Source organism: Vipera ursinii (genome assembly GCF_947247035.1).
Source record: "Vipera ursinii genome assembly, chromosome: 10".
NCBI lineage: Eukaryota > Metazoa > Chordata > Lepidosauria > Squamata > Viperidae > Vipera > Vipera ursinii.
This window is the reverse complement of record NC_139520.1, coordinates 9,788,796-9,801,146: the sequence shown is the minus strand read 5'-3', so window position 1 is coordinate 9,801,146 and position 12,351 is coordinate 9,788,796. Positions and strand designations below refer to the sequence as shown.

General features: G+C 37.4%; 1 protein-coding gene across 3 annotated transcripts in view; it reads left to right on the top strand.

The window, feature by feature from the left end:
• Positions 1-12,351, top strand: part of WWOX (WW domain containing oxidoreductase) — a 554,700-nt gene that overhangs the window by 118,052 nt on the left and 424,297 nt on the right. For all 3 annotated transcript variants that reach the window (XM_083370591.1, XM_083370592.1, XM_083370593.1), the window contains exon 5: positions 7,178-7,266. In XM_083370591.1, coding sequence (XP_083226717.1) covers positions 7,178-7,266 — 89 coding nt within the window. The remainder of the gene's footprint in view (positions 1-7,177; positions 7,267-12,351) is intronic.

The window sequence follows — 12,351 nt, the reverse complement described above, 5'->3', positions numbered from 1 at the left end:
ACTTTGATGAAGAATAGGGATTTAATGAAGAAAATATAATTAAATATGGCATTCATTTAGTGAGCAATTCAAGTGGAGCCATAATGAAAAGAGTAATTTTCCTTAATGCTACCATGTACTAATGTCACTAACTTTCTAGAACAGTGATGGTGAACCTTTTAGAGACCGAGTGCCCAAACCGCAACACAAAACCCACTTATTTATTGCAAAGTGCCAGGGCCGCATCAGCATTGTAGTGCCCTCGGGGGGGGGGGAGGAGGCAGGGAGGCACCTCTGAGTGCCGCCTCTGGCACGCAAAAACCGGGGGCGCAAAAATGGGCCACCGTGCTGCAAGGCGCAAAAATGGCTGCTGCAGCACCATGGGGTGCAGGTACAAGGCACTGCACCACACAAGAACAGGGCAGGGCTAGTGAATGTCATGCAGGCACTAGCCCCGCCCCATTTGCAGCACGTGCGTGCTCGCGGCCCCGTGCGCGCATGCACACATGTAAAATGCTTCCCCCTCCCTTTTCTTCCAGTCCACCAATCGACAATGGTTGGTGACCTCTACTTGGGCTTGCTAGTTGGCCGCTCTGCCTCCTTTGTGCTGGGCAGTGCTCCTGCTCCGGGCAGCGGTGGCGGCCTGATGGACCTGCTGCTGGTGGCGGTGGCACGCATGCCAACAGAGAGGGCTCTGAGTGCTGCCTCTGGCATGCGTGCCATAGGTTCGCCACCACTGTTCTAGAGTTTAACCTAAGGAAAATAAAATTCCATGGCTGTCCCACATAGATCCTTGAGGACAATGATTGTGTATGGCTGGACAACCTGTACCTTCAGGATGTAGGAAGCCCCCAGAATCTCTGCAACTCTCTAATGTCAATTTTGGCAGTTCTCTAAGGACTGGGGAGGTAAACCTGTCCACATTACTGATTTCACCTTCTTTAAAGAATGCTAATTATGGCATATTTGGAGGTGTTTAATGCAGATAGTTTCAGTGTATCCATTATGGTCACCAGGAATGGGAAAGACAGATGGTAGATGTAGGTGCAGTTGATTGCTTTCAACCATCCTGAATGGCAGTAGATCACCTCTTCCTTGTAGTATCATGTAAGCTGCCTAGGAATTGCAAGATAGGTGGTATATAGACATAATGATGATAACTTTATTGTCACTTTGAATGTACACCAATCGGCATACATCAAAATGAAATTTCGTTGCATACAGCTTTCAAAGGGTCACCACCTCCAATATATACTCCTTGTTCGTGGCCCGCTCAAATTTCACATTGTCCATTTTAGTCTCTAGAGAGTGAACGATGGCACACAGGACAGATGGAAATGGGGCTCCGTGTGGATTAGCCCTCAAATTCGCTTGTATTCTGACAACCTCGCCTTCTTTCCTTTTTCTGATCCTGACTCTTCCACCTTTTCCTTAAAGAGGCCTTGCTTCTTTTCGCCCCTGGAGCATGCTGCCGCCGCCATCAATTCCTCCAAAAGCCTCTCTCTCTTCCTCTGGGCCTGCCGACAGCCTCATCCAGTTCCTTCGCTCCATAAGCTCCACGTCCTCTCTGTCTCCTCTGGGAACAGCCCTGATTTGCAATACAATCCATCACTAGGCCAGCAGTCAGATCTTGCTGCTGGTAGAACAAATTCAAACAGTGCCAACGACTTTTAACGGTCTCACCAACAGTTCCAAAACAACTAGAAACTCGCCATGCCAGCAAAGATTGTTGGTCGTATGTCGTATGTTACCTTAGTTCTACCATGTTGCTTAGTACATTAAAATCTTCCTGATCATGTGGCCTATAGCCCTCACTATCCCTCCCAAAACTATTCGCCTTCAAGAGCCAATGCAGCCGCAGCCATTCCAGGCGCCGCCATCTTAGAACATGAATGAATGAATGAATGAATGAATGAATGAATGAATGAATGAATGAATGGCAGGATCTGTCCAAGGATCTATCCGAAGATCTCAGCAGACTCCCAACAGTGCATGTGAGCATCATGACAATCGTGGGTTTTCAGTGCCGCAGCTCTAAAAAGAATATAAATATATAAAGAAAAGAATATAAATCCTTCCATTTCCAACCAGTCACTTGGAATTGAAGAAGCTTCTTGAATGAGAAGTGAAACATTTTCAAAGAAAAAAAAATCAAGGAAGTCCAGTTGCCTTTTTTTGGGGGAAAAAAACCCTCCTTTGGGACAACTATGACCTGGATGATTGAGAATCTTCATAGACAGTTGCAGCTATGGTTAAAGCAGGCATTGGGGGGGGGAAAGTTGATGTATAGCGTGTGCTATCGCCATAAACATCTAATTGAATATAACTTGCTCAGTTGTGTTCAGTAATATGTTCCCTCATTTCGGAAGAGTTTTGTAGCACAAGTTCAAAGGTAAAAGCTAAATTTAAGCTGAATATTAGATGCCTGGGTTTATATATTCTTTTTCTTCATTTCCCCTGGTTATGAGAAGATAAGACACATCCATTCCTGCTTTTATGTGCACCAAACAAGAGTGGTGACTCAAGAACTGCTTTGATAACAATCTGGGATAGCTAGTTAAAAGGAGCCAGTGTTTTTGATCTGTGTGGTTATGGTCAGAATTGAAGAGTATATGAGAAAGCTAATTCATCAGAAACAAATGAACCCACGATTTAAACGAATCTTTCCACAAAACTTTCCAAGTCCACCCTGCTGATTTTCCCCCTTAAAGTTACTTGCTTATTAAATGATGATGAAACTATATCACTTTCCCACAAGTGGTGCACATACACATACACGCGGATAGCTACAATTTATTTATGTGTTTCATTATTATTCATCTTAGGGGTGTTCTGTAGAAAGCCATGGCTTAAAACAAGCTTCTTTTATCCTTTCTGATATTATTCCCTGCAACTGAGCTTTGCAACTATATTTAGTAGAAAACTGTTTTCAAAAGTTAGGTTCAGTGGAGTTTGCATGGGAAAACTGTAGGATGCCCTAGCAGAATCTAGTCTCTTAATCTGGATAGTAATTTCTAAAGGATATCTAGGCATAAAAGAGCTGTAGGGGTACACACCGAAATGTCTGTTAACACACCACCACTTAAGACTTCATGACACAAAGCATCATGTAATATTAAAACAATATGGGATGAAATTATAAGAGTTATCTGCATAGTAAATTTATGACATTAGCAGAGAGCTTGAAGGATGCTGTTAAATCATCTCTTTTTAAGTCACTGATTATAGATTACTGTTTCTATTATGAACCTGAAATATTGAAAAAAAATTAAAAGTACAAGAAAAAGAAGAAAAGTAGAAAAAAAATGAAAAAAGCTATAAATAAGAAGCAATATAGCAATTATAAGTACACTTATATTTTAACCTCTCTATGTAAAGGTTACATCGTGACTCTTCTTTCTATAATTTATCCTTTCTAACCATCAAAAACCTTAAATCACATTTTTTTTTCATTTTTATGCAAAAAGTCCACAAGAGCTATTAAATCGTTATATTAGGCTGGTCAATGACCAAATAAAAGTTTATTGATTGATTAAACCATTATAGTTTTGGTTTTTTTTTGCTACAAGTAGCCACATTAAGACTGAAAAGGATAGTTTAAAAATACACTAGTTTTTATGAATAGTGAGAACAGCTTGTAAATGTAAGTTAATGAGGGGTTAAAAAAGTCAGATTTGTGAAGATTTAGTGACTTTTTTTTACTCTATAAGCCAGGGTTCATTGCATATGTTTCTGTCTTTATCATTTATGTATGTTCGTGAATGGTACCCTAGAAACTCTCATTGTTATTTTTATTATTATTTGAATGTGTGACCTTTCAAAGCCTTCTACTTAAGGTGCTTGAGAAATACTCCCACAGAAGGTGGTTCTTCTCACTAACCTTTCTTGTCCTAAATCTACAAAGCTGTAGAAATTCAGATTAATTTAACAGTTGGGAGGGGGGGAAGGAACCCCCAGTTGCCTCCACAAGAGAAAGCGCCTTATTTTTACAACTAAGCAGGGGTTCAGCTTATTGCTTGAAATGTCAGACTGCAAGCCATCTTCATAGCTTGGGTAATCTATGTTTCAAAGTTACCCATTTATTGATCTATTTTCATTTCTGTATTCTTTCTCAAGAGCACACCTCCTTTCTCTCAGCTTTGACTGGTGGAAGGATTGAACGGAAGGAGGAACACCCAAGCGGACGCTCATTCACTCTCTCTTCCCTTCATAATATCGCAAGTGCTGTCTCTTTGGTTTCAAAACCAGCAGGAGAGACCTGCAACGCTGCCCAGAATGAGCAAAAACATTACCTGAGTAATAGTGTGTGGACTTGAATCACTGTTCCCAAGAGCATGCTAAGTAACAGCTTGTGGTTTAATCTGCTGAACTGCTTGATGTTTTTTGACCCCTTGTTGTCCTTGTGTTTGTGGCAGCCTTTTTATTTTCTCCTTGGAGACGAAAACAGAGCATTGTACCTTTTAAAGGAAAGAGAGGGGGGGAAAAGGCATTTTTTTTCTTCTTCTGCACCAGATACCCGCTGGTTGTATCCGTTTTGTGTATTGCAAAGTTCTTTTTGGCCAAGTGAAGGCAGGATTGAGTTAGGATGATGATGATGATGATGATGATAATGTAGTATGTAATTGTGGAGTTGTATGTGCTATCTAGGGACGCGGTGGCTCAGTGGGTTAGGACGCCGACCTTGTCGATCAGAAGGTCGGCAGTTTGGCAGGTCGAATCCCAAGTGCCGCGTAACAGAGTGAGCACCTGTTACTCGTCCCAGCTTCTGCCAACCTAGCAGTTCGAAAGCACATAAAAATGCAAGTAGAAAAATAGGGTCCACTACGGTGGGAAGGTAACAGCGTTCCGTGCGCCTTTGGCATCTAGTCATGCCGGCCACATGACCACAGAGACGTCCTCAGACAAGCGTTGGCTCTTCGACTTTGAAACGGAGATGAGCACCGGCCCCTAGAGTTGGAAATGACTAGCACGCACGTGCAGGGGAAACTTTACCTTTACCTTTGTGTGCTATCTGAGCACTGGGATCTTCAGAGGAAGGCTTTGCTTGGCAAGTCCGTATTGAATGCCTAGGTCACGTATAGGGAAATAATAAGATGTCTCTCCTATCACTCCATTGTTAAATGTCTAGTTTTATGAGGAAGTAAGTTCCAGAAATTGGTTCAGTGGAAAATTCATAATGTGTTCTAACTGGAAAATTTAATTATTAGCAAGATGATGAAATCTTCTGAGATTCTCCACAATGGTTTAGTCTACTGGTTTCAAGATGGATAGCATAGCATTAAAATAATTGCACAGATAAAGAGGAATGAATGGTAAGAAACGTTATTGAATTAAAAAAAAACAACAACTAGTTAAACATAATTCAGAATATTTGCTGGGACTTACTTATAAATGGCTGGGGAAGTATGATTCAGAGTCTAAACAAGCAAAAGAATGTATGATTAAAAAGGTACAGAATTTGAATGCAGTGATAGAAGTGTAGCAGAGGAAATTACAATGGAAAAAGAACATTACATTTACTCTGAACATTATACTTAGGGAAAATTGGTATAAGATATTTTATTATTGGTATATTACTCCAATACCGATTGCTAAAATGAACAATTCATTTTCTAAAAATTGCTGAAAATGTAATGTTGTATTATTTTTTAATATTTGGTTGCAATATTGTAAAGCACAACAATTCTGGAAACTAATGCACAGTAGAATGAAATAAATCTTAACAGTTGAATTTAAACTACAACAGTTTTATTAAATTTGATAAACCATTCATTACTTTAAATTATGCTGAATTAGCTTTGTATATGCTAACTACTGCAAGGATACTATATGTTTTGGGAGCACATGTTTTAGAAAGGTTGGTTTTTAAAATGCCTGGACAGAAAGTTAATGAGTTGATTTTTACCTCATTTAAATTCTTTTTTCAATGTATAGACCCTATATTTTAACTTCATGGGAAAATCAGAGTAAATTCTCAGAATCAATTCAATTTATTATAATTCTGTTTGGTGATTTTGTATGTGTTCCTGATCTTTATTTTTATTTTTTAGCTCAGGGCTTTATAGTTATTTTTAGGATTTTTATAAAAAAAAACCAAAATGAGAAACTCATTGTATTGTTACATAATTAGTTAGGTATTGGAAAACTGTAATTCCCATGACACATTCAGATCCCTTGTTTACTCATTTAAATTTCTCTTTCTTACTTTTCGTTGTGTTTGTTTATATTCTTTCTTTTGTGGGGGCGTGATGGCTCACTGGTTAAAGATGCTGAGCTTGTCAGCTGGAAAACTGACAGACGGGGTTTGAGATCTGAGTGCTGCACAATGGGTTGAGGTCCTATTATTTGCCCCAGCTCCTGCCCACCCAGAAGTTCAGAAGCATACAAATTGCAGGTAGATAAATAGGTATCACTTTGGTGGGGCGGTAACAGTGTTCAGTATACCTCATCACATGCCGGCCACTTGGCCACAGAAAGGATCTTTGGACAAAGCTGGTTCCCTTGGCTAAGAAACAGAAATAAGTTACCACCCCTTAGAATCGGACATCACTGGACAGGGCAAATCTTTACTTTTATATTCTTCCTTTAAAATGTCTAATAATAAAAAATAATCTGATGATTGTAGTCTCTGAACTGGATATTTTTCTATATTGATTTAAATTATTTAAATACTTTCCTGTTCCTAAAATCTAATACAACAGTTCATATTAGATTTTGCCTAACTCATCAAGCCTAGCAGATTTTAACTGATGAACTTTGGCTAATTTTGTAATTTTAAGGTACTTTTAGCGAGTTTTATGAGAGTTATATTTGTTGGCAGAAAAGGCCAGTACATTTATGAACAGTTTGATATTTTTTTAAAAAAGAATACTGCTCAGTTTTATTTATTCTGCTGGTAATGGTGATAAGAATTTAAAGATCTAGCAAACTTTTGGGTCAACCTTTTGGTTTATCTGGAAATATGTTGAGATGTTTGAATAAATATTCACACCACTTTCAGGGTTTACTTTGGCTGCATGCATGCACCCTCAGCATAAAAAACCCTTTAAACAATCTCTACATATTTCAAAGTGTTGTAATCTGTACCACTATGATTAAATAAGAGTATTTAAACATATGTTGTTGCATGTTTGTTATCAGATGATACTGTGGAATAAGTATATTGATCTTTTGAACTTTTAACTTTTACTCATTTTAGCACAAAGCCAAGGTAGAAGCAATCACCTTAGATCTTGCATCTCTTCAAAGTGTATGGGAATTTGCTGAAACCTTCAAATCTAAGAATCTGTAAGTACTTAGGAACAATTACTTTGTTCTTACTATATTAGTAGAGTTTGCATTGCTGTAGCTGAATCAAAGTTACCATAGATGGGAGGCTATTGTAATATATATATATATATATATATATATATATATATATATATATATATATATATATATGTATGTATATATGTATATATGTATATATGTATATATGTATATATGTATATATGTATATATGTATATATGTATATATGTATATATGTATATATGTATATATGTATATTGTATATGTATATGTATATGTATATATATATGTGTATATATATATGTGTATATATATATATGTATATATATGTATATATATATATATATATATATATATATATATATATATATATATATATATATATTGCAATAATATGGTCTGTATACTTCAAATGAGATTTAAGAGCTAAGTAGTTTTTATACTTTTGTTTATTATTTTAAGGGGCATAATTTACAGAATCGCAGATTTACAAATTCACAGGCTATGAGTGAGGTGGGTGGTATAGTATCTAAATTTGATAAATAAAATAAAAAACATTTCTTTGTTCTCTCTTCCCTCTGTGCAACTCCAATAAATATATTGTTTTAAGACCAGTAATTATAAATGTGAATCACAGAAAGTGTGAATGCCTTTGAGAGTTATGACAACAACATGGGAAAAAGCGAGAAACCTATGAAGGTTAAGGAAAGCAATGACTGTGATATATGGGACTGGGTGTCTTTGTCATAATGTATAGGCACACTCATATTAGGAATATACATAAAATGCAAAATGCCATTTTCTATTCTGAATTTGGATGGGTTCCAATGGCAGACAAGATCAACTGACTGCTAGCAGCTACCCAATACATTTCAGAAAAAAATGGTCAAAGGGAATAACGTAGCAATCTAAGCATATGCTAGAGCAGATGAGGAAGGCTGGGTTCTAGATTTAAGAGGTGGCTGTTTGTAGGAATACAGTTTCATTAATATCTCTCCGAGCAAAAGTTCAAGATCCTTTGAAAGAAACCATGATGAATGAAAAGTAATATTAAATACATTTCTTGGTTTGGATTGTTTGAGATGGGAATGGTCAAAATAACAACTTTTGAATCCATGTTCTTTACTGGTAAATGATTCTCAGAGCAAGAATGTTGAAGATATAAATATGCAGTTAACACCTGCAGCACACATAAAAATTGGAACCAAAAGCTCTTTTGCAAAAGGAGATGCAGGAGAAGAGCATGTTGGTATGGAAAGAGAGAATCTATTCCGTCTTGGCCTCCAAACACCTGTTCAGTTTTTGTCACCAGGTTGCAAAGGCCATAGCTCCTGAACTGCAGTAAAGATTTAGTTCTTTGCCAATTGTCGAAGTCTCTAGGTTGAGCTGAAATTATATTTGCCTTGGGCAGCCTCACCCACGATGCTTCCAGTACAAGAAATAGAAGACCCAGGTACAGATCAAAACTAACAAACAAATAAGATAAAATGAGGCACGGATTGGACATGAAGAAAGATGTGGTCTGTGCAAAAATTTTCTACACTCATATCAAGCAGAGTTTGAGATTTTTCCAGTCTGGAAATTTTTTTTGGAAAATGCTTTGCTGGATCTGAATGTGAAAAAGAGACTTGGTTTTGACCCAGATCTTTGCCCAGGGGAAGAAGGGCTTAATTTCATCCATGTTTTGTTTTGTTTTTTTAAAAAAGGATTGCCTTGTGTGCATTCTAATGAGCTCCCACAGGCTGTTCCCTAAATGCTAAATATGCCATATCAGTCATTCAGCTGATACCTAAGCCTAGGAATGTTGCAAGTTGAAGAATGACAAATAGCTCCCTTGGTTGAATAGCAGCTTAATGAAGGAGCCTTAACCAACAAGCAAATGATTCAGTGGAGAGAGTGGTGAAGGACCGTTTTTCAGTGTGCATAAATAACATATGACTGAGCATCTACTATTTGGGGGCAGAGAGGCTGAGGACAACAAATTGGAGCTGTCTCTTCAATAATAGCAAGCAAAAACATATTTTTATTTCATTCTTAGCAAATTGCTCACAGTGATTGAGGAGGTTTTTTTAAGGATTGGGAGTCATGACTCCTAACATGGTGTTGTTCATTGTTTAAGGAAATACAGATAATCCTCAACATACAAACACAATTGAGCTCAAAATGACTGTTGCTAAGCAAGACAGTTGTTAGTTCCCCCCTTCATTTTATGACCTCTCTTGCCACATTTGTTAAGTGAACCACTGCAGTTGTTAAGTTAGTAACTTGGTTGTTAAGTGAATCTGGCTACCCCCCCTTTGATTTTGCTTAATCAGAAGGTCGCAAAAGCTGATCCCATGACACTGCAACCGTCATAAGTACATGCCACTTGCCAAGCAATCTGAATTTCAGTCATGTGATCATAGGAATGCTGCAACCGTCGTATGTGTGAAAAATAGTCATAAGTCACTTTTTTCAGCGCTACTATAACTTTGAACAAAGTCACTAAACAAATGGTTGTAAGTCAAGGACTATCTGCACACCCGATTAATGCCATTCATTTGTATTAAACTTACTAGATAAATTTTCATTGCGATATAATGTCAATTTATATAGACTCTTTTCCTTGGGTATTATGCTAATAATTTTGCTCCTGTCTGAGATTTGTCACACTACAGAGAGACCTAAGATAAGACAGTGTCAGTGCTGGAGCTTTAAATGGTGAAGTAGTAGCATTGTGTCCCGCTAGAAGGACAGAGGTTCAAAATATTAATACCTTCATCTCTGGCAATTGAAGGTTACTTGGCAGGGGAATTTCTCATGCTACTCTTCTTGACCTCAGAAAATATATTCAGGATTCATGCCAAGAGTTTTGTTGGAGATAATTACATAGCAGAGCATGAAGCATCACAAGTCTAAAATGGTGTGATCATTATGGCCATTAGAACAGAGGAAGGATTCTGCTGGATCAGAACAAAACTCATGTACTGCAGCAAGCTAATTTAAAAGCAACACATTTTACACCCAGGAGAAGCCAACATATACAGTATTTCTGTATTTCATATATAGAATTCCTCACAGGATTTATGTTTCAATAGACACAGCAAATAAGCTTTGGAAAGATGTAGCTTAAATTTGGGTGATTATGGAACAATGGTTAGATTCAGAATGGTTTGAATGTAATGCGAATGAGGATATTAGTAGAAAAGTTAATGGCTATTGTGTACATACATGTAAAATGTGTGTATGTATATAGTGTGAAATAAATGTTGCTTAATGAATGTGAGATAGATTATTTTATTTCAGCAATATTTGACCAGCAGGATTTTTTCCCCCAGAGGTATTCTGAATTAAAATTTATTACAATTGGTTTGAAGATTTTAGAATTCTTGCAATCCCTATTCTGCATGGAAAAATATAAAAGAAATACAAATTTCCATTAAAAATGAAGAAGAAACATGCACAATTCTCGCAGCAGTGAGGCAGACTCCGCCCTTTAAAATGCAAAGATGAAAAATATCTATGATAATCTCTAAAGTAGAAATGTGCTAATTTCAATTTCTGCTTGTTTTAATAGCCTTTGCTGTTTTAGTTACTGCACTATGTTTTTATATTGTATCTTATAATTGTGAGCCAGAACATCTAATTAAGCCAAAGGGTGAGTTATTAAATTTTATAAATACAATTTGTGTTGTGTGGTTTCCTCCTTTGGGTGACACTAAAAGCAACAGAAAGCTCTTCTAGATTTATCTGGCCACCTTATTTAACCAGATTTTCATTGGTGCTTCATGCAAACTTGTCTAGATTACCTGATCAGACTTTATAGAGGTTTATAACATTTGTAATAGGGAAAAAATTACGCCTTTTCTGACAATAGTAGAAGGCAGAGACACCTACCTAGTTGATGTGCAGCAGATCAATCTCACGCAGAGGAACTGCTCCACTGCAAAGCAGTCCCAGGCGAAGTGTCTTCCACGGGGATATACACATACTTAGCAGAAACCTTTGAAGAAACAGTTCTGAGCTTTTCACAGATCATCAGATATCATTGTTTTAAGTTCAAATGGGTGCTTGAGTTTCCTTCTTTAAGAAGATTTATTTCTCTTTCTCTCTTCTGCAAATGCAAGTATCTCCCTAAAGATCTTACAGTCTTCTTCGGAATTCGCAATGGTCTCTTTTGCTTATGATCCTGTTAACACTTTCTGTTCTGCTTCTGGTTTCAAATACACATGTACGTAGTTGCTATAGAAATTAGCACTTTATTCAAAGTCAAGGAGATAACAGCAGACAAAGAATGCAAGCTAAACAGAGCTTCTGAAAGAAGCTTGAGTGAATTTTTGCTTTTAATAGGAGCGTACAAAGAATAGTTCAAATACAGTCCACAGTTCAAAGATCCAAGTCAGGGTTGTCAGCTAGTTTGGAGGTCAGGGTTTCATGAGGTGATTCAACACCCAAACATCACAAAAGCGCTTGGGATCAGATGGTTGCTTCCAACAAGAGATCAGCTGCTTTTTAAATCGGGCTGGGGCAAACTGGCTCAAATCAAGAAAATTACTCATAGCAAGGAGCCTCCTAGAATATTTCTGCTTTGCTTTCCTCTCTGTTCCCAGGGTCTTGATGTAGTATCACATATGATTCTGGGCTTTATGTCTCCTGAAGGTCTTCCAAGTCTTATTGAAGTAGCTTCTTAATGGCACTAAGTTTAGTGTTGAACAATCGTAACTGCACAGAAGCTGAATGTTTTTCAAAGGCTACTTTTCAGTGAGATAGAACTTTTGTGCCTTAGTTTCACAAAGGTCAGTCAAATTGCTGAAGATTCCTTCCTTTTTTGGTGTTCTTAAATTAAGGCACACATATTCTGGATTTCACAGGTAAAAAAAAAAGTAACTCCCAAATTCCTTGGTCTACTGATCTTTCCCCTAGTGGTTTGGGGCATTGTAGTTGTAGTCTTAAAAGGAGAAACCATGCTTGATAGACAATGGTGCCTCCCAGATGTGTTGCGACTACAATTCCTCGGCCAAATGATCTCAACCCGTGTGAAAGTAGAGTTCAAGATACATTGGGTTTTAGTTGAGTTAAAAGGTCTTATCCTTTGGTAGAACCAA